Source organism: Ochotona princeps, chromosome 19, assembly GCF_030435755.1.
Source record: "Ochotona princeps isolate mOchPri1 chromosome 19, mOchPri1.hap1, whole genome shotgun sequence".
Classification (NCBI taxonomy): Eukaryota; Metazoa; Chordata; class Mammalia; order Lagomorpha; family Ochotonidae; genus Ochotona; species Ochotona princeps.
Genome location: NC_080850.1, coordinates 47,638,043 through 47,657,625, shown reverse-complemented (window position 1 = coordinate 47,657,625; position 19,583 = coordinate 47,638,043). Strand labels below are relative to the sequence as shown.

General features: G+C 48.0%; 1 protein-coding gene across 3 annotated transcripts; it reads left to right on the top strand.

The window, feature by feature from the left end:
• Nucleotides 1-1,464: 1,464 nt before the first annotated feature.
• ARL14EPL (ADP ribosylation factor like GTPase 14 effector protein like) lies at nt 1,465-16,336 on the top strand. Of its 3 annotated transcripts, XM_058677515.1 has the most exons (5): nt 1,477-1,627; nt 1,707-1,811; nt 11,338-11,442; nt 13,200-13,339; nt 15,822-16,336. In XM_058677515.1, exons 3-5 carry the CDS (start codon nt 11,347-11,349, stop codon nt 16,042-16,044), a joined length of 459 nt encoding a protein of 152 aa, XP_058533498.1. In that variant the 5' UTR covers nt 1,477-1,627; nt 1,707-1,811; nt 11,338-11,346; the 3' UTR covers nt 16,045-16,336. The 3 variants fall into 3 exon arrangements, with proteins under 3 accessions (XP_058533499.1, XP_058533498.1, XP_058533497.1); XM_058677514.1 differs by lacking the exon at nt 1,707-1,811 and having other exon boundaries at nt 1,478-1,627; XM_058677516.1 differs by lacking the exons at nt 1,707-1,811; nt 11,338-11,442 and having other exon boundaries at nt 1,465-1,627.
• Nucleotides 16,337-19,583: the final 3,247 nt, after the last annotated feature.

Here is a 19,583-nt window from a genome sequence, read left to right as displayed (position 1 = left end):
GGGAGCCAGGAGCGTCTTCTGGGTCTCCCTTGTGAGTGCAGGGTCCAAGAACCTGGGCCGTCCTCCACTGCTTTCCCAGGCCTTAAGCAGGAGCTGGGTGGGAAGCGGAGCCCATGTGGGTTGCCAGCATCCGGAAAACAAACTGGCGGCCATGTGTGGAGGCTCACAGAACTGTGGAGCCAGGCCTCTGAGGAGGGGCTCTGGGGGCACGTAGGGGGGCCACTGAGGGGGAGTCACACGAACCCAACTCTCACAACCACGGCTGAAGGCACAAACAACCCAGTCACGGCCGCGGCCACGCGCAGATGCCAGGACAGGAAGCGGAAGCAGTAAGGCACAGGAAGACCCTGCTAGCCCCGCCCACGTCCTTCCCCCGCCTGGGATTCAAGTGCGGGGTGGGAACCCAGAAACTGAGGTAGCCACGAGCGACCCAGGTCAGTGTAAGGTCGGGAGGCTCAGGCGTGAGGTGACCAGGCCAGCGGGCAGAGTGGGCCGTGAGGCGTGCCTGAGGCGGGTCGTCCCCAGGCCGGTCGCTGGCCTGAGCAGAGCTGTCGCCTGGTGACTGAGCAGGGCAGACAACGCCCTGCGTCCCCCACCTGAGGCAGGGCCTTCCTTGCCTGAGGCCGGAGCCATCGCCCGGGGCAGGGTCACTGGGCATTGGCCTGGGCAGGGCTTCGCCCGAGGCCGTGTCCCCTCCCGAGCGCCCCACCCCCAGGCAGGGCTGTCACCCGGGTAGGGTCACCTCCCTAGGCCGTTGACATGAGCAGGGTCACTGGTCAGCCTGAAGCAGAGCCGTACCCCCAGCTGGGGCCACTGGCCTGAGCAGGGACGTTGCCCAAGCCTGGTGACAGAGCAGGGCTATCGCCCAAGGCCGTGTCCCCGCCTGAGGCAGGGCCATTTCCTGGGGCAGGGTCACCTCCCTAGGCGGTCAGGCCTGAGGCTCCCCGGTGTACTCTGTGGTGTTGAGCACAAAGGAACACTTCCCTAGGGAGCGATTTCTGTAAGAAGCACTAAGGTGTGGCTTAGTTTGCGTTGTCACCTCCATTTGCCAACCAGATTTAGGTTTTAGAGAGGCTTTAGACGTTTAAAATGACCCGGCCTTGTCCTGTTAGATCACTGCCTCCTGTCATTCCTGATTTCTCTTATAAAAAAAAATGTACAGGGGCCGGGAATCCTCCGCCTGAAGCCAGAAGTGCCAGGATCCCATGTGGCCACAGGTTCTAGGGCTAACTGCTCCACTTCCCTTCTAGCTCCCTGCCGACGCGCCTGGGGAGAGTGGAGGATGGTGCCAGTTGTTGGGCCCCTGCCACCCTCATGGTAGACCTGGAAAAAGCTCCTGGCTCCTGGCTTCAGATTAGCTCTGTTCTGGCCAGGTTGGTGATTTAGGTAATGAGCCAGTGGAAGGAAGATCTGTTTCTCTCTTCCTGTGACTGCCTTCCAACAACAGCAAGTCCCTTAAAGAATTAGACTACACAGGGAGTACACTTTAAAGATCTGCTGTTGATAGAGACTGTTTTCATGTAATTGTAGTGCCCAGAAATATGCTTGTGTGATGCATGAAAACTAGCTTTCACTGAACTGCCAAGCTTCTCAGTATTTGTAAACCATATACCACCATAAAATGGAGGTGAGTGGATGTCAGTTATTAATGAGAAAACTATACATTAGAAATTATTTTAAAACTTAACTTGTTTGAGAGATAGAAGAGACCTCCCATCCCCTGATCCCCTGGTTCACTCCCCAGATGTGGAGCCCAGCCAGGGCTGGGCATGCTAAAGTCAGGACCCAGGATGCCCTGGCAGGCCTCACAGGTGAGTGGCCCAGGACCCAAGTGCGTGAGCCATTACCTGTTGCCTTCCAGGGCGTACTTCAGCAGGAAGCTGGGATGCAGGTCTCAGACCCAGGTGCTGGACTTGGGCTGTGGGCATTTGCAAAGCAGCATCTTAGCCACACTGCGAAACCCCCAGCCCCTGAGTACACGACACTTCCTGTGTTAGATGTCATATTTGTGAAAAGCATTCACGATGACCTTACAGATGTATTTCAACTGTTCTTACTGAAGTTTTCCTTTAAAAGTAATAATTTAAAAAATCTTTTTGGGTGTTTTTTATTTGCAGCTATCCTCTGAGCTTTTCTGGCCAGAGGAGAGTTTTGCCGTGGACTAGTGGGTTTTATCCAGCGACCTCTTGGAAGTATTTTCTGTATCCCACGCATGTTAACTAGGACAAACTCCCAGAGGGTTGGGGTAGCCAAGAACAGGAAGGCCCCATGTGACTCCTACCCTCCCCATCCTGCTGCAGTTGAAGTAGCTCCACGTTGCTTGGCTTCATATACTGTAGTTGACGTACAGGAAGAGACCCTTCCTAAAGCTGGTGGATGGCTAGATTTCCAGCACCCTTGCTGGAGCTGCAACAAGCTGACATGCGTGTGTCACCCCCAGGGGATCCTCCACGGGGGCCATCATGTGCTTCAGCCTCTCCAGGTCTGTCTCTGTAGGTCTGTGGTTGCAGAGATCCCTCCCCTGTGAAGTGACTTTGCTTTCATTGAAAATGAAGTAACTAGATGTACAGTGTAGAGAAGAATTCTGGGACCAGTATCCATTTTGGCTCATTCCAAAGGTACCCTACTCATGGTATTCTTTAGGTAGTAAGGGTTGTTTTTCTTTCTTTCTTTTTAGAGCTAGTTTAATTCTGTATTAGAGGTTTTGCACCATCTGCTGGACATAACTTACTTTGCATGTGGGAGAGAACCGAAGGCTATTATTCTTAGAAGTATCATTTGAAGTATTATTAATTACCTTTAAAACTATCATGCTTGATTATAGGAGATGAATAGATATAAGAAAAATGAAATACAAAACAGAAATTAGAGTTACTTTCCATTACCATGTATAAGTATGTTCTTACATATACACAGGAGAATTCTTTAAATACTAGCTGGAGATCAGCACTGTGGATTTCAATCTTGGCAGTAGTAAGAGGAGAAAAATGCAGATAGGAGGTTCAGGTTTTTTAAAAAATTATTTTATTTTTGATGTTGTTTACATAGTTGACAAGGGTGCCCATGCAGACCACTGATTAGAGCGGGGGGGGTCAAGGCGTGAGGGAAGGCGGGTGGTCCAAATGCTGCCTATTTTCCAGTTCTTCCCTTTTCTCCTGTATCTGGGGGTGAGGGGAGCCAGAGAGGGAGAAGACTGCTCCGAGCGGCCAAACTACATCAGTGCCTGGGGATGGGAGAGGTCCACATAAGGTCATCTTAGAACCTCGATGCGGAGTAGAATTATCTGAGACTTTTGCTGGAGTGATTTTGATAGTTCTGACGTGCTGTTGTTTTTACTGCTCCTTGGCTGAGACAATCCTTCCAAGGTTCGTTGGCTGACAGAGTGAGTGTATCCACTCACCAAGACACTTGCTGCCAAAGCTCAGCCATGAGAGTTGCCCAACCCATTCTTTTCTCCATCTTCTGACATGGCATTCGCTGTCCTTTGCAAGCCTAAAGAGCTGGCCATCTTGGTCCTCCACATGCACCTTGGCGTGCCATCACTGTATAGGCATAAGCAACTGAGGAAGCCCAGTCCCAACACATGCGTGAAGTCCAAAGTTGGTCCAGAAATCCTGTGATCTTTTCTGTGGCCAGGGTTTTGAGTTGGAAAGTGCCCCCAAGAAACTTCACTTGTGGTGACTCTAGACCTGACTGTTGCATGTGCCAGCCAGTGCAAGGTCCAGTTCAGTCTGTCACCTGCATCAGACTAGCCTAGGCACACACTGGTGATTATAGTTGCCTGGTCAGTATCACCCCAGCCCCATGTCCTATGCAAACCAATGGGTGCTGCGGCACGTCTCATTTCAGCATATCTTAGACCTGGCCTTTACACACACTAACAGACACTGCAACCTAGTTGGAGTTCAGTGTCTAAGACTACTATGAGCCTTAGGATTTACTTTGCTTATCATGCAAAGCAGGGCTTTTAGGCTTGGATTGAATTGGGCAAGGTGGGAGGGAGAGGGGTGGAGAGGTGGGGAAGGTGAGGTCCTGAAAAAGTGCCTTCTGTTTCTGGGTTTCATAGGAGGCACATTAGATCTCTAATTTATTATGCCTGGTGGGAAAAAAATGCTGTTTATCCTTCCTACTAGAGAGGATACATGAGCACAAGGAGCTAGGTCTGTGGCAGGAACTATGAAGATTTTATAGATCCTGCCTTGGAGCAATAAAGGTCTGGGGGTAGAGGGAGATAAATGTATGAGTCAATACAGTGCCCCCATCCGTCTCCATAGGGATACATGCTAAGGCTCTTGTTACCCCATGGATGCCTAAAACCTTAATAGCACCAAACTCTATGTTTCTTGAACACACGCAGTCCAGTGACACCATAGTGGATCTGACAATGAAAACATCTGCTCAGAGCAGCAGGTGGGCTTATATACGGCATGGGTATGCTGGCTGCAGGGCTAATTCACATCCCAGGCAGAATGCAGAAGGATGGCTGGAGATTTTGTTACTCCACTCAGAACAGCACACCATCTAAAAATTTACAAGTTATTTTTGATAATTTCCACTTCATGTTTTCAGACTGTAGTTGGCCACGTGAATGAAACCATGGAGAGAGAAGCTGCAGATAAATGGGGACTCCTGTAACTGGAAATACACTTGGGAGACCTAGAAGTGGGGTGCTTTGGGATGGGGGTATTCAAAGTTGTCCAAGTCTATCGCAGAAATGAGTCAAAGGCAGACCCTTAGAATCTCAGGAGTCTACTCACTGGCCAGTGCCCACCGGTGGACTGTCCCGTACCACTGCAGGCTGAAGAGGGGAGTAGCCCTGACCAGCTGTGTTCAGGGGCTTTTAAGCATCAATCATATAATCATATAAGAGGAGTGGTGCATGATACTAATCATGCACTAAGCTTACATCAGTGCACAACACAAATTAACTAATCAGCTGGTGGTGTGGAGCACAGATACCCAATCAGTTTAAGCATTGTGGACTTTAAACCATCCAATCAGGAAGAACTGCATCCTACCTAATAGCAAACAGAACCAGGCAAACAGATCCTTCCAATTCCATGCACAGAAACCAATTTGGGGCAGTCAGCTCACTGAATGAGCTGTGGAAGTAAAACAAGATCTCATCCTGGAATGAGATACCATCTTGTGATAAGTTTCTCATTCCCCTTTCCAAGAACCCAAGGTTATGGCAAATACCGGGTTATGGACATACCCCAGAAGTGTTTCAGGAGATGTAGCCTTACTGTCTCCATGTTTTATTTTCTTGGCTTCCGCAGGGGGAATGTCCTGACTGTGCAGCAGTTTTCCCAGGGGCGATTTTTACATTGTGTGGCAAGGGCCGCTGGGTGCTGGAGTGGGGGCATTCCTGTCTTCTGCTACTTGGTGTCAGGTTGAGAGAGAGTGACAGTGAAGGCAAGGCTGGGAAGGCAGGTATACATCATGCCAGTGGGGTCAGAGCTGTCAGGCTGAGGACCACCAGAAAGGCTTTGGAGGGGGCAGGTGACCTAATGTAATGTGTTAACAAGGTGGCATTGACCTCTGAGGACTGCTGGGGCTGAAGGCAGAGAAACCAAGTGAGGGTTAAAAGTAGGCCTGATGAAGAGGGGGAAATGTGACACAGACGAAAATGCCAAGCACCTAGGAAATAAAGTACAACCGGGGAAACACAACTTCCGAATAATTTAGTGCTGAAAAAACTAATATTTGGGTTTGGTTGTGAAAGTAAAGTGAGAGCAAGCCTCTATGTCTGTGGATCTTTTAAGCGTACCCAGAACCTCCCCAAATTGCATTTGCTTAGAACTGTAAATCCCAGGCAGGCTCCTGCAAGTCCCCAGGATGCAAGAGACAGACTAGGGTAGCAGAGGTGATGGAGGGGGAGCACCTCCTTGTACACAAGGCCCTGCTCTTGGGCAGAAGACCAGGGAAGGTGAGCTCTGCAGTCACTGGGCTTGTAAGCAAGAGGGTAGAGCCATTTCAGACTCGGTTTAGCACCAGGGGTGAGTGTGAGCCTGCTCTGGGTCTGCTCAACACATCTGGCTCCCAGGCTCATCTACGCCTGAGCCCAGACCCCGCTCCCCTCATCCTCTGCAGACCTACCAGGAAAAACAAATACAGCAGAAGGAAATCGAACCAGATTCGCCGCAGAATGCAAACACTAAAAGAAGAAATCAAATCAAAATAAGATGGGAAAAAGGAGAGGCTATAAAAAGTAAGCTGAGTGAACCGAGTAATGAGGATTATATCTGTAAGTGCTTCCAGTAGCGGGAAAGGAAGTGGAAACTCCTGAGATTAGCAAACATTTTAGGGCAGTAGGACATCCAAATATACCAAGTTCTTAGGAGGAGATGAGATGGGAAAAAGCTGGTTCTTTGAAAAGATGAGCATTCTTTTGAGAGAACACAGACTGTGTCTTGCTGCAGGAATATGTTACACATGATATTGTCAACAGGCCAAAGAGGAAACACTGAAGTTCCTAGAACAATCTAATTTCCAAAAACTATCTCACAAAGAAAGTTTTTAAAACCCTTCCTTCTTCTCCTGTTTTCTGAAAATGAAATGTGTAACTTTGATGCAATAAACACATTTCCACAAATCATTTTAATGGCTGCAGCCTGTCACAATATTGTGTTAAATAAAGTTGTGTTACTCACATTTTTAGCCTTGTAGATGTACGATCTGGCAGTTAATACAAGATAGACTTTTTTTTAGATTGTTATTTATTTTTATTGCAAAGTCAGATATAGAGAAGAGGAAAGAGAGAAGATCTTCTGTCCACTGATTCACTCCCCAAGTGACCGCAATGGCCGGAGCTGAGCCAATCCAAAGCCAATCCAGAGCCTCTTCCAGGTCTCCCACACAGGTGCAGGGTCCCAAGGCTTTGGGCTGTCCTGGACTGTTTTCCCAGGCCACAAGGAGGGAGCTGGATGGGAAGTGGGGCTGCCAGGATTAAAACTGGTGCCCTATGGAATCCTGGTGCATTCAAGGTGAGGACTTTAGCTGCTAGGCTATCTTGCTGGGCCCAAGGTTGACTCTTGCAGCTAACATTTTGTAAATATCTCTGTCTTTTACTAAATTCCCCAAAGGGGAATTCTTGGTCAAGGCAGACAACTTTTAAGCTTTTACTCTTGTGGTAAATAGCTAGAATGTTCATTTGAGGCATGATGGAAAACAATAGGAACAGGCTGAGGGGCAGCAAGCAGAGAATGTGTCCTGAGAAGGGAGGTGGCTATGAAATAATATGTGTAAAACCAAATTCAGAACACAGTATTAGCATAATAATAACACTAATAGGAATAGTGACTTTAAACCAATTAGCCTGTATGTCACACTCATTTTTTTTTTAATAGTCTCTTTTTTTTTTTTTTTTTAAGATTTATTTTATTTTTTTTATTACAAAGTCAGATATACTGAGAGGAGGAGAGATAGAGAGGAAGTGGAGCTGCCGGGATTAGAACCAGCGGCCATATGGGATCAAGGCAAGGACCTTAGCCACTAGGCCACGCTGCCAAGCCCAGTCACACTCATTTATACCCCTCTCTATCCAGGTTGCAAACTGTATCAAATCATGTTAGTAATTTTCCCAAATGAAGCCACCAGAGGTCCAGGAAGTGCATAGTTCTGCTTCCCCCTCTTGCTAGCCACACCACTTTTATCCCTGGGGAAGGTGCTCAGTAGAATATGCAGAAATACGCACAAGCTATCGTGTCCCAAATGGTGGCATGCCTGCTGGACACATCTGGGCATGTGAGCATTAATAAGCAAAAGAACTGGCCAGGAGAGTTTTATGTTGGTTATAATTCATATTCTTCAGGAGATTTTCTGAGCCTGCTGTTCAGCTCATTCTTGCCTTTGTACTTGATCGTTAGTATGTTTGGTTCTTCCTGGGGTTAAGGTAGCACTGTACATGAACACAACAACAAAGAGTGCTATTTATTGTCAATTATGTGACTTCAAAGCTTAACACTGGGAAGAGTAGACATTGTCATACTATGTGACTAACTATGGAACAGTCTGGTCAGCGTTGGACCTGCCCTGAGTTTTGTGGGTCCACTGCAGGCAAGATGAAACAGGTTTGATTATCAGGTTTGATTATCAGGTAATCACAAAAACCCAGCACTACCTTAGTGAACAGGACATGTGAGCCCAGGTGGCAGAGGACAGTGCACAGAGGGTTTACATCACCGCTTGACCTGTTTCTTAGACATAGCTTAAAAACAGCTTCATTTTCTTTTGGGGAAACATAGCTTTTTTTTCCTTTAAATATATATATTTCCTTAAATATATATACATTTATATAAAATATACATATATAAAATGTGTGTGTATATATATGTATATATATACATATATATGTGTGTATGTGTGTGTATATATATATATATATATATATTTCAGCTAAAACCTGTAAGTATATTTAGCATTGTTTATGCCAAAGTATAAAAATAGTCATGGAACAGTTTGGTATTAATGAGTTAGGCACTTGACATCAAGCTAGGAGTCTGAGCAATGGAGTCAGACACTAACTCTAGATGAATCGCTGTGGTGGGTGAACTAACGGAGAGGTGACTTACTTCCTCAGCTTTGGTGTGGTGCTGGTGTCCACGCTGGCTGGAAGAGCCAGCCTCTGCCCGTGCTGACTCTCCCTCGTCTTTCCTTCTCCCAGTCATTATTATAAAAGCCTTAAATTGTACCAACACCCTTGGGGCCTTACGGTTTTCCCATGAGGGACTCGTGGTTTCTCGGCAAAACAAAGGGAAGGAGGAAGTGCGGTTTCTCTCTCTTCCCGGGGTCCTCTCCCTCTCTGTGCAGCTTGCAGGTAGGCCTTCTGTCCTCTCTTTAACCCCCTGCTGCTTCAGCTGTGGCCTGTCCTTCCCAAGTGCAGAGGGACAGGCCCTGGCTGGGGGAGAGCCTGGGCCAAGCTGCTCTATCACCCTGCTGCCCTCTGCTTCAGAAGAGGAGGAGCAGGAGCCGCCCGGAGGTGACTCGGTGACTTTGCTTCCTTCCAGGGTTGTGGTTAGGAGTGGAAGACCCATGACATTTCCTCTTGGCCCTGTGGACTGAAGGAACAAGGGAAACTGAGGAACAAGCCCGAAAGGGCTGTGGGATCTGGGGGGAGAAATCTCCACACTTACATACTTGGAATGAGTGCTTTTGGAAGGCCGTTGATCAGGATGATGCTGAGTGTGTCTGCAGGGAGAGTGGCCCCAGCTTCTGGCCTCAGTTTGCTTCCGTCCATTGGTGGGAAAAGGTGAAGGCAGGTTTCTGGTTTTCATCGCCTTTCAAGGAGGGTTAAGATGTGCAACTCAAGAGACTTGTTATAAAAGAGCTGCAGTTGGAGAGGTGTTGATAGATGCAGGTTGGTGGCAGACCTGATGGACTCTGTCGGGTGACTGGTTTAAAAACTACCCCGAATGGTGGCGTTAATGACACTTGTAATGACAGCTGTCTGTCTGTGTTGTGTCTCAGAGACAATCACCTTCTCTGCCCAGTACATTTTCAAGTTATTTTAAATATGTTGTGTGTGTTTTCATACTGCTTTATATGGAGCCTCAGAAGTGTGTTTGTGTGTGTGTGTTGTGTAGGCAAGTGCAGCAATAAAAGCACCTGTGGAAATCACGCTGTTCCATTGTTGTTTACTCACATCACCCTCAAGGCTTAGGTCAGAGCTGCCTGCTGTCTCTTGGACACATGGCAATGGTGATTTTTTTTTTTAGAACAAGCAGTCCTCTGGTTTGAAAACAGCAGCCTAAGCTGGGAGGGAGCATGAGGGGCTGATTTAATTGACCACCTGCGCAGTGGCTGGCTTGTCACTAGATCCCCCAGGTGGGATGTGACTCACCTGTCGACTAACTCAGTGACTTGTCATTCCCAGCAAGTGCAGGAACTAAGGCTAGGGACAGAGTGGGATTAAAATAACTTGAGTCTCTGGTTTGCATGGGTCTGTGAATGTTTCTCCAGAAATGTCTTACAGATAGTGTCTCTGAAAAATGGCTTTATTTGGAAATGAGTAACAGTAGAGACTAACCTTTGCATAAGAATGTCAGCTTTTTTTGTTTGGTGATTTTCTAGTGACTTCAGGTTAGGGCAGAAAGATACTCTGTCATGATTGGCTCATCGTTTCAACTGCACATGCCAGGCACTGTTAAGGTAAGTGCCATGGGCCAAGTGCGAGTTCTGTCTGGAGCTTGGCCAGTGACCTGTTCCCTGGGTGGGTGTGAAGTGGACACCTGGGCCTGCTGCTGCATCCGCTGCCTCCACACAGTGGTGAGGCTCAGCGGTGAACACGGCTCATCCACCATGGGTAACTCAGTTGTCACCTGCCATGCGTAAGGCAGCTACCTGTAGTTGATGGACCGATGAAAAAGCCTGGAAGGAGCTGGAAGGGGGAATATCTAGCTGTACAGGCTGTTTACTAAAGGCATTTCACAGGGGAATTTATGCACGGGTGATTCCCATCACCTAAAATGTGCCTCCCTCCACACCCCCAAATTTGTATTTGGAAGCCTGAAACCCGATGTGACTAAATCTGGAGGTAAGGCCTTTAGGTGACAAATGAGACTGATCTAGGTCCCAGGGATGGGATTCTGATCTAATCTGATAGCCTTAGAGAAAGAGGAAGACTGAGACTGTGTGTGCATTGCACGTGTGTGTGTGTGTGTGCATGCGTGTGCCTCTAAAGGCCCTCTGAGGCCACTTGAATGGGACTCGTGACGAGCCTCTTGCGTTGGCTTCACTTTGCTCACACGCCTTGTGCCGCAGAGTTCTTTGTGCACAGACCAAAGTATTTCTGAAATGAAATATAGACATTTTAGCAACTGCATGTTATGGAAAACTGATGGCTTTCACTTAGCACAAATTGCACAGATATTTGTCAGAAAGTTTGAGTGAGGAGGTCAGGACTTTGAAAGGTAGCCTGAACAAGAGCTGGCTAAGCCTGTGGGAGTGCGTGGGATTTTCACCAAGTCCCCGAGGATGTGTGAATTCATGTCTTCCTGTTTCCCCAAAGAAGTGAGTGTCCAGGGGGAAGGCGGAGGCCTGAGAGTTCATGGGCTTCCTAGGCAGCTGGGGTGGTCCCCAGTACTGCCTGCATGGAACCATGTGATATTAAGGGCAGTGGAAGGTAGAGTCCTCCTCCTGTGACGGGCTACCTGGTGAGGAAGAACATGGGAGCCATGGTCCAGGGGTCACATGTAGACATAAGGGTGGTGGGAGTAGATGGCTTTCTCGGTAAGGCTGGCCTGGAAACAGAATTATGGGAGACAACAGGGAAGAGTCCTAAGGTGAAGATGCTGGGGATGTCAATAATTAATGCAATTTCTTTCCCCAATTGTTTAGTAATCAGAAATGAGTGAACAAGCAGCAAAACGCAGTTCCACTCAACAGAGACCCATGGATACAAGTTCTCCTGAGAAAACCTGCCAAACTGAGCTGAAGCAACTGGTATGGCGCCGTGAGGTCAGGGGAGTTCCCAGCAGGTGGAGCCCTGTGGGAAGCTGGGCCAGTCAGGACTCAAGGAGATGGTCTCTTCTCCCCGAGCTGGGGCACTGCGTGTCTTGTCACCCTGCTTACCCCTGTCGGGCCTTGCCTCACCTGTCTCCTGCTTGCGTCTCACAACCCTGTGAGCCTGAGCCCAGTGAGCCCAGTGTTTTGTGTAGAACAGAATCCTGCCCCCTGACTAGAATACTACTGGAGAATACCTTCCAGCGTTTTCTATGAACAAGCTCTCCTTTTGTTTTTATTATGTCATGTCATGATTCTGAAACTTCAACTGCTCTGAGCCTTGTCACAAGCTGCATTGGGAGCCCTGTTTTACAGGAGGACAGAAAGAGGCTTTGAGGAGCAGGAATTGCTCAAGGCACAGCAGCAGCCGGTGGCCAGGCCAGCACTTGCACATGGTGGGCACACCCCTGCCATCTCCATTCTTAGTCTCTGGCTGAGCTGTAAAGAACATGGGGGTGACAGATGGCACCACTGTGCCAGAGGGTGGGCCTGCACTGCCAGAGAGTGGACCTGCACTGGCAAGGTTCAGCATATAAAGCAAACCCATGTACACACTGGGGTCATGTTTTAAAGTGATTATCGTATAATACCTACTATTAAGCCCAGTCAACGACAGGGACGTCTGTGTACATCTGCTGAAGCCCCAGGGGGTGTGCCCCTCTGTTTCTGATTGTACAAGTTCATAGACAGGCCAACCTGTCCGTGTGTTTCCAGGTTCTCCAGGTGATTTTCTTCTGAAATTCTTGAAGGGAATACCCGCTTCCCTCATGACATAGGTGTTACTTGTTCACATTGAGTTGTCAAGAGACCAGCGCTGTGGTGCACCAGGTTAGCCCGCCTCTTGTTTTGCCTGATCTCACAGCAGAGCTGCTGATGGAGTCCTGGCTGCTTCTCCTCCAGCTCCCTGCTGACGCACCTGGAGGTAGCACATGGTCACTCCAGAATCCAGGTCCCTGACGCCCCGGTGGAAAGCCTGGAGGAAGTGTCCGACTCCTGGCAGTTTCAGCACGGCCCAGCCCTGGGCTGTTGCAGATGGACGAGCTGCTGGCTTGCTTTCACTGCATCTTGCAGATACATGAGTAGGCATGTACGGTTTTTTAGTGACTCATCAGGACTTGACTGAAGCATTCTGTTGCCTGGATAAGACTCCTTAGGCAGACTTTGAAACGTTCCCCAACACTGCAGAAGGTCATTGTGGTAGGACTTTGAGGTCGGACTCCGATGGAGCACTGCTGCTGTATGTGGTCACTGTCTCTGTGTGGCAGTCCCGCTGGTAGCCACGCTCCGGGCCACACCACCCTGGGCCCTGCACGGAGGGCAGGGCTGCGTGCGCTTCAGCTTCCCCTGCACTGTGAGGCTGCTAGCTTGGACTTCACAAAGAACAGGAAATCCTGACACTCGGCCCGTCACATTGGGGAAGCTCACGAATGCTCCATAGATCTGAAAATGGTTATCTTGTTCTCCCTTTATTGGATTTTTTTTTTGGCATTTGCTTTATATGAGTTTTGTAATTTTTTATTCAGAAGAAATAGCCTCACTGGAGAAAGTTTGCATCGTCTGCTGAAACTGAATCAGATCGGCTGCTTCTGTCTAAAACACACACTTGCTTGCATCCTAGTGGAAATTACAGAAAGTTTGCTTTGAGACAGTGTAAATACCCAAGGCTCTTCTTACTAGTACATCTGTTCATTTCACAGCAACAGATAGAGCGGCAGCTGAGATGCCTGGCATTCCAGAACCCCGGGCCCCAGGTAGCCGACTTCAACCCCGAGACACGGCAGCAGAACAAGAGGGCCAGGATGTCGAAGATGAACGAGTATTTTTCTCCAAAGTACAAGTGAGTCCATGGCCTATCGTGTTTGATTTGTGGAGTCATGACATGCATTTCCTTTAATCAAGCCAGGTAATTAAAAATTGCTCTGTTATGACTTATAAATATCTCTTCCTAACATGTAATAATAGTGCATTATCTGGGAATCAGCAAAGAAAGGAAACACTCCATTGCACCAAGTGAAGAGGTGGCTTTCTTCTGCTTTGTTTTTCATAGAGAGGTGTGACAGCTCTGGACCTGAGTAACAGTTTTAGTGGGAAATGTGTGTCTCTCCTCATTAGGAAGAGAAATAGCTCCAGCCATGGAAGGGATTTGTGGTATCATATGGGCCCAGGACTAACCACAGTGCAGTGGTTGTTAATATATCAGGGCAGAGATTAAGCAAAAGAAAGCTTGATAAATTTTACCACATGAAAATTAAAATCTCTGCCCATTAAACAATGAAGGATAAGTGAGGGAATATATATATATATAATATAAATATGATATAATTATACATAATATAATATAATTATATTATAATTATATAAATATTATATAATTATATATAATATATATTTAAAAATCACTAACCAAAATTTATAAGGAATCTTGCAAGTCAATGAAAAATAATATACATCTTAGTATGACCCCTGTGCTGTATCAGCCCTGTGCCGTATGACCCTGTGTCATATGACCCCCATGTTGTATGACCCCTGTGCTTATGACCCCTATGCTGTATGACCCCTGTGTCGTATGACCCCTGTGCCGTATGACCCTGTGTCATATGACCCCTGTGTTGTATGACCCCCATGTTGTATGACCCCTGTGCTTATGACCCTGTGCTGTATGACCCTGTGCTGTATGACCCCTGTGCCGTATCAGCCCTGTGCCGTATGACCCCTGTGTCATATGACCCCCGTGTTGTATGACCCCTGTGCCGTATGACCCCTGTGTCGTATGACCCCTGTGCCGTATGACCCTGTGTCGTATGACCCCTCTGCCGTATGACCCCTGTGTCGTATGACCCCTGTGCCGTATGACCCTGTGTCGTATGACCCCTATGCCGTATGACCCCTGTGCTGTATCAGCCCTGTGCCATATGACCCCTGTGTCGTATGACCCCTGTGCTGTATGACCCTGTGTCATATGACCCCTGTGTCGTATGACCCCTGTGCCGTATGACCCCTGTGCTGTATCAGCCCTGTGCCATATCAGTCCTGTGCCGTATGACCCTGTGTCATATGACCCCTGTGTTGTATCACCCCTGTGCTGTATGACCCCTGTGTCTTCACTCCTGGATTTCTGTCCTGCTAAAAGTCTTACACATGTGTGCAGACATGTTCAGGAGGTTTCCTGGCATTGCTGTTGTTGCTGGGACAAGCACCCATCAGGAATGCGCACGGGAAGTCATTGGTGGTGCCTTCTCACACTAGACTGTGGAGGGAAGTGGAAATATCTGGCTGCTGCCATTCTCGTCATTTGGGGAATGAACCAGTGAGTGGAAGACCCCTTTCTGTGTGTCTTTCTCATTGTATCAATATGCCTCTTTGAAAAAAATAGATAAAATGTTTAAATGTTCATTTATTTTTATTGGAAAGGCAGATATACAGAGAGAAGGGGATACAGAAGGATCTTCTATCTGCTGGTTCACTCTCTAAGTGGCCTCAGTGGCTGGAGCTGAGCTGAGCTGAGTCGAAGCCAGGAGCCAGGACCTTTTTCTGGGTCTCCCCACAGGTGCAGGGTCCCAAAACCTTGGGCCAACCTCCACTGCTTTCGCAGGCCACAAGCAGGGAGCTGGATGGGAAGTGGTGCAGCCAGGATACAAACCAGTGCACATATAAGATCCTAGCATATGCAAGGCGAGAATTTAGTCACTGAGCCATCACATCGGGCCCAGGAATAGTCATTTAAAAAAAAAAGACTTAAAAATTATTTGAAAGACAGGGCTACAGAGAGAAGAGAGACAGAGAGCAAGAGAATTTTCTATTCACTGATTTGCTTCCCAAATGGCTGCAGAAGTCAAAGCTGGGCCGGACTCAAGCCAGGATCCCCAAGTGTCTTCCAACATCCCAGAGGAGTACAGGGACCCAAACACTTAGAGCGTCCTCCAGTGCTTTCCCAGGAATATTAGCAGGGAGCTGCACTGAAAATGGAACAGCTGGGCCTCAAATCAGCTGCCATGTGGGATGCAGGCATTGCAAGCAGAGGCTCATCCTGCAGAGCTGTCCCAGAATGGTCATATCTTAAAGAAAAGTTTGAAACATCTGCAGGAGGAAGCTTTAGTCAGTTTATTGTTTATAGCATCCTTCACTGGATGGTCATACCCCACCAAAGCTGGAAAAATGCAAAGTCCGGCCGCCATAGGCTAACATTCCATGGCAAGCCAGCCGTAGACCATTCTGGCATATTTCTGGGTGATGCCCGAGTGTGTGAAGGCTGCTGTGCAGGCGTTTGCCCCAGTGCTGACTACAGCCCTGTCTTGTCTCCCTGGTTCGTTCCCCCGCAGGGCGGTGAAGAAGTACAACAGAAGTGGCAAGCTCGTATACAACGACGCCGACCTGTGCGACTGCCTGGAGAAGAACTGCCTGGGCTGCTTCTACCCCTGCCCCAAGTGCAACTCCAACAAGTGCGGCCCCGAGTGCCGCTGCAACCGCCGGTGGGTGTACGACGCCATCGTCACAGAGACCGGTGAGGTCATCAGTGCTCTGCCATTTAGTATTCCCGACTAGGGTCCCCTGCTGGCTAGCTGCTGCACGCGGAAGCCCACCTCTTGCTCCTGGATGCAGTGTATGGCTGCAGGAAATTATCAGAGAAATATCCCTGACTCATGGCTCTCAGGCCGCAGGATAGTATAGCATGGGCGGTAGTTCTAGAACCTTCTCTGTGTCTCCTCAAATTCCTTGGCTTAATGTTTTTGGAAGTTTGCAGCTGTGAGCTCTTACGTAGAATGTAGACTGATAGTTTATGGTACCTTCTTGTCCTTAGAATCTGGTCTATCACCAGCCGGTTCTGTCAGAATTGCTTTTGAATTTAAAAATTATATATATATATACACTTGTGACTTTGCACTGTATATCCATGGGACCATTTTTTCTCATGTACTAATAACATTAAAATTAAATTTGCTTTTGTGTTTTACTTGTCAAATTGAGCAGACAGGACTATTTTCATGCCTGGATCAGTGTTTCCAAATTTTCTTCAAAAATAGGAAACTTGAATTATTATGTAAGAATGACTTGTCCTGCATTTGCGGATTCGCTATATTCGCATGCTCTTGATTAAGTCCTGCTGTGGCCTTTCAGTTCTGACACACTATTGGAAGTTTATAGGAAGTTGAAGTCAACCTTCTATGAATTCATTTTTTACAAAATCATTTGTGGTTCTCCCTAGACTGCTTGTCAAAGCCCCGATCTTGAGGCCGCACCCCAGGGTCTCTGCCTCAGCAGGGCTAGGCTAGGGCTCGGAGCTGGCTTTGTAGCCGGCTCCTGGCTGATGCTGACGCCCCGATGTGCGGACTGTGCTTCAACAAGCACCCAAGTTGTGCTAGATCCATACGGAGCACGAGATGACTTAACACAGTCATTTAATATAGTTATAAAAGAAATAACATTTTGCTGAATAAATTTGAAATATTACAAATAGGAGTTTCTGGAGTCCATTTTGCCTCCATCATCAGAGTCAAGGCTCTGGGTTCTGCACACTCTACATCAGCCAGGAGACTCCAACCGACGTCGGCACACGCTGCCTGACAGCAGGTGTGAGGATAAACTCAGCGGAAGCCCCTCCGGGCATCCCGGGACACCTCTCTGTTGGGGAGAGAACTTGTGTGTTCCTCTGTGTGACTGTCCATGGGATTTACTGACGCTTCCAGACTTCACTCAGTGCAACGCAGCACCTGCTCTGAGCCAGGCTTTGTGTTGAGTGCTGACCAGGAGTGTCCAGCCCTGAGATGAGAAAGGAGTGGGGTCAGCTGCGCTGTCCTGCTAGGAGAGCAGTCGTTAAGCGGGGACTAAACGCAGCGTGAATAGCTTCTTCATTGCAGATGCCCATTCTCAAGCCCAGAGGAACCTGTGGGCTCATCGCAATAGCTCGTCTCTCAGCAGACACTAGTGGGGGTACAGGGATGGAGCAAGGGACTAAAATCGGGCTCCTGGTATCTTTGTAGTTTTGTTTGTTACTTTTACGACAGAACCTCAGAGAGAGAAAATGACTTGACAACTCTAAATAACAAGGCAGGGTTCTTCCCATGAGGTTACATCTGTCCTGATTGCCAGATCTTAGACCCTGGAACTCATGCAAGTACTCGGAGGGACCATGTTCCTGAGTTTACGGAGCTGGAAAGCCCAGGGCGAGTGCAAAGCTTCCTTGCTTGTAAGATGCGCTGTGGCTCTGTCCTGTGCGCAGTGGCGTCTGAGGAACGCTGGGTCACGCCGTCGGCTGTCCTGCTCTCACATTTGAAAGCACCCTAGGATATCAGTAGGGAATTCTCCTTCCCTTCCAAGTTATGATTTGGTCTTCAGGATTGAATAGAGGAATCTGGTTTAAAATGGTCTGGTTTCAAACATGTGGAGAATAATGTTGGTGACTTTCCCAGTAAAGCAAAAAAGTAAAATCACACCTAACCACTCATGGAGGTCTCGTGTTGGAAGCCTGCTAATGCACTAGGTGATCTAATGTCAGTTTAGTGCGTTACCCCAAATGGTTATTGTGAAGTGCACCCATGCGAATTGTCAGAAAGCCAGTTCGCAGTGTCTAGCTTGCATCACGAAGTGAACAAAGCTCCTCAACATTTGTACTGATTTCAGATGAAGGAGTGCCACTCCCCTGGCCCAGGAATGGCCTTTCAGTGTCACAGCATTCCTTCCCCTGCTTGGCTGTTTATCAGTGCTGATGGTGTGTCTTTGTGAATATGTACAGACATTGCAAGGCCATTTAAACATAAGGCATCCTGTGCCAGTTCCACCGTGGGCGTGCCAGCTCTTCAGTCTGCAGGACGCCGCTGTCCAGATCCAACCTGCCCAGAAAGAAGGACGTCATGGCAGCATCCGAGGCAACTGTCCTGCTGCTCCCCTCTCGTTCCTACCCCTGAAAGCCAAATATCTTAGATCCCCAAGAAGCCAGGACAGAAAAGCCTCTCACCCCCTCTCCTGCTTTCCTGTGCAGTGAATGGTGTTGGTCTAGACAGGCACATGCCAGAGTCATTCTGTAACGTGTCAGAAGGTTCTGGAAGGTGTGTCTGGATAGCACCTGTGCTCTGGATTTGCATTTCTAAGTGATGACACAGAACATCTTTTCACGTGTGTACTTACCATCTATAGGTCACGCTCGGTGATATGTCTCTTTATGTCATTGGCTCACTTTCTAGTAGAATTATTTGCTTTCTTACAGTTCCATTTTAACAGTTTTGTAAATACATTCAAGAGGCATGCATTGTAATGGGTAAAGCTGCCAGTTGCAATGCCAGCATGCCATGTGGCTGCTGGGTCGTGTCCTGCCTGCTCTTCTTGCCTTCCAATTCCCTGCTCATGGCCTGGAAAAGCAGCAGAAAATGGCCCACCTGCTCGAACCCCTGCCACCCACATGGGAGATCCAGATGAAGTTCCTGGGTCCAGATGAAGATGCTGGCTTCAGCTCGGGCCACTGCTGGCCTTTGCAGCCACCTGGGGAGTAAGCCAGCCAATGGCGGTCCTCTCCGTGTCCCCCTCTATGGGCACCATTGACTTTAAAACAAGTGAACCGAACTGGGACTTGAACTGGCACCGTATGGGATGCTGACACTGCGGGTGCTGGCCCTATCATGTCTTAATTTTTAAAAAATTTATTTATTTTTGATCACGTTTCATTTTGTGACACAGTTTCACAGGCTCTGGGATTCCCCCAACCCCTCCCCGTGCCCTGCCCCCATGGTGGATTCCTCCACCTTGTTGCAATATTACAGTTCAAATCCAGTCAAAATTCTTTCATTGTAGGCATATACCAAGCATAGCGTCCAGCATTTTGTTGTCCAGATAAATTCAACAGTTTCTTGGGTAGACCATCTCTGGTCTGAAGGCAGAGCTGGCAGAATATCATCCCGACCAATTAGAAGCCCCAACATAACATCAACGACAATTTACAACATTGCGGAGTTAATTGCATGTCTTTATTTTTAAAATTTGGTTTTTAATATTGTTTATATAATTGAGAGGGCTGCATACCCATATGGACTTCTGGTTAGGGTGGGGAGGGTCAGATATGGAGGAAGGTGGCTGGGACACATGTTTCAGTC

Excerpts from the sequence above, each read along its gene's own strand:
- ARL14EPL (XM_058677515.1), top strand. The coding sequence starts at position 11,347 with ATGAGTGAACAAGCAGCAAAACGCAGTTCCACTCAACAGAGACCCATG. Across the intron at positions 11,443-13,199 it reads AAACTGAGCTGAAGCAACTG|CAACAGATAGAGCGGCAGCT; the intron begins GTATGGCGCCGT and ends TTCATTTCACAG. Across the intron at positions 13,340-15,821 it reads TATTTTTCTCCAAAGTACAA|GGCGGTGAAGAAGTACAACA; the intron begins GTGAGTCCATGG and ends GTTCCCCCGCAG.